Source organism: Electrophorus electricus, chromosome 22, assembly GCF_013358815.1.
Source record: "Electrophorus electricus isolate fEleEle1 chromosome 22, fEleEle1.pri, whole genome shotgun sequence".
NCBI classification, from domain to species: Eukaryota; Metazoa; Chordata; class Actinopteri; order Gymnotiformes; family Gymnotidae; genus Electrophorus; species Electrophorus electricus.
This window is the reverse complement of record NC_049556.1, coordinates 5,422,990-5,424,166: the sequence shown is the minus strand read 5'-3', so window position 1 is coordinate 5,424,166 and position 1,177 is coordinate 5,422,990. Positions and strand designations below refer to the sequence as shown.

At 48.3% G+C, this 1,177-nt stretch overlaps 1 protein-coding gene across 1 annotated transcript in view; it reads right to left on the bottom strand.

The window, feature by feature from the left end:
- Window positions 1–630, bottom strand: part of olfm1b (olfactomedin 1b) — a 22,088-nt gene extending 21,458 nt beyond the window's left edge. Inside the window, exon 1 of the mRNA XM_035521686.1 lies at window positions 140–630. Within this exon, the coding sequence (XP_035377579.1) occupies window positions 140–205 (66 nt within the window). The 5' untranslated portion in view covers window positions 206–630. The remainder of the gene's footprint in view (window positions 1–139) is intronic.
- Window positions 631–1,177: the final 547 nt, after the last annotated feature.

Below are 1,177 nucleotides of genomic sequence, written 5' to 3'. Positions count from 1 at the left end.
GTCTGCATGCAATCCCGTTCATTAATCTGTTTAAAGCGCGCGAATCTCGCTAATTTACCCCGGACCTTTCCGTGCAAGGCGCCGGTTTTGGAGGCAGTGAGCGAGGTGAATGGGGGAGGTAAGATGGCGATGGACCTACTTGCGTGAGTTCCGTGCCCATCAGCACGAGCAGAAAGAGACTCAAGAGCTTGTTCACGGGCTGCATTTCGCGCCTCCACTCTTTTGGGCTCGGTCTCACATGCAGATCCGGACCGGTGGCTCGTCTCGCCCCTCTCGTCTCTCCTGTCCTGGTCCCGCGCGGCTACGCTGTTCCTCGCCTGTTTCTTTCAGTAGTGGAATGAACGAGAAACTGGAATCTGTCTCGCGCAGTCGTCTCTGGGCATATTTATCTCACCTCGCGGTCTGATTGCCGCCACCGCTACGCTCTCCAACCTCTCCCGGTTCTCTCTCTCGTGCTGCCTAATGGCTCCTGCCCTCTCCGTTTATCATCGGTAGCGAAACAGGAAACACCGCTGACAGGTCCGATATCGCCCAGAAGTTTTAGTCCTCTGCGAGGCTCTGCGAAAGAGGGAACGTTCGGAGGCGCGAGGGAGAGCTGTCAGCCGTTATGAGACCGGATATGACACCCAACGCGCGTGGGAAATTCAACTATGGCAAATCAGAAATGGGGAGAAAGAAAGGGAGAGAGAGAGAGAGAGAGAGAGAGAGAGAGAGAGAGGGAGGTGGTACAGGTAAAATGCAACTGTTTGGGCAAACCATTGGCCTTAGGAACCAGTCAAAACATTTCATTTATATCTGTATATGTAAAGAAACATTCAGATACTGAGAAGAAACCTTTAGGATTAAATGAGAAAAGTTTCAAAGAGAATTGCCAGCTGTGTGTGTTTGTGTGTAAGTGTGTGTGCAAGGCTTAAGGGAGATTAGTTTAAAAGCCTTGGAACAACATTGTTGCAAAGTGGCAATTACACTTGTCAGCAAACAAACAAACAAACAAACAAACAAAAAGTTTATTATGTATTGTTTGTATGCTGAATCCAAACATGTCACCGGCATTTCTCTATCACCTACAGGTTTGGTATGTATGTTTGAAAGTGGACTCTATGCACTCTAGGTTGGCAGACTACTGCTAGACACTGAAGATGGATGTTTCTGAGGTGAAATAATAACAGACTAAATT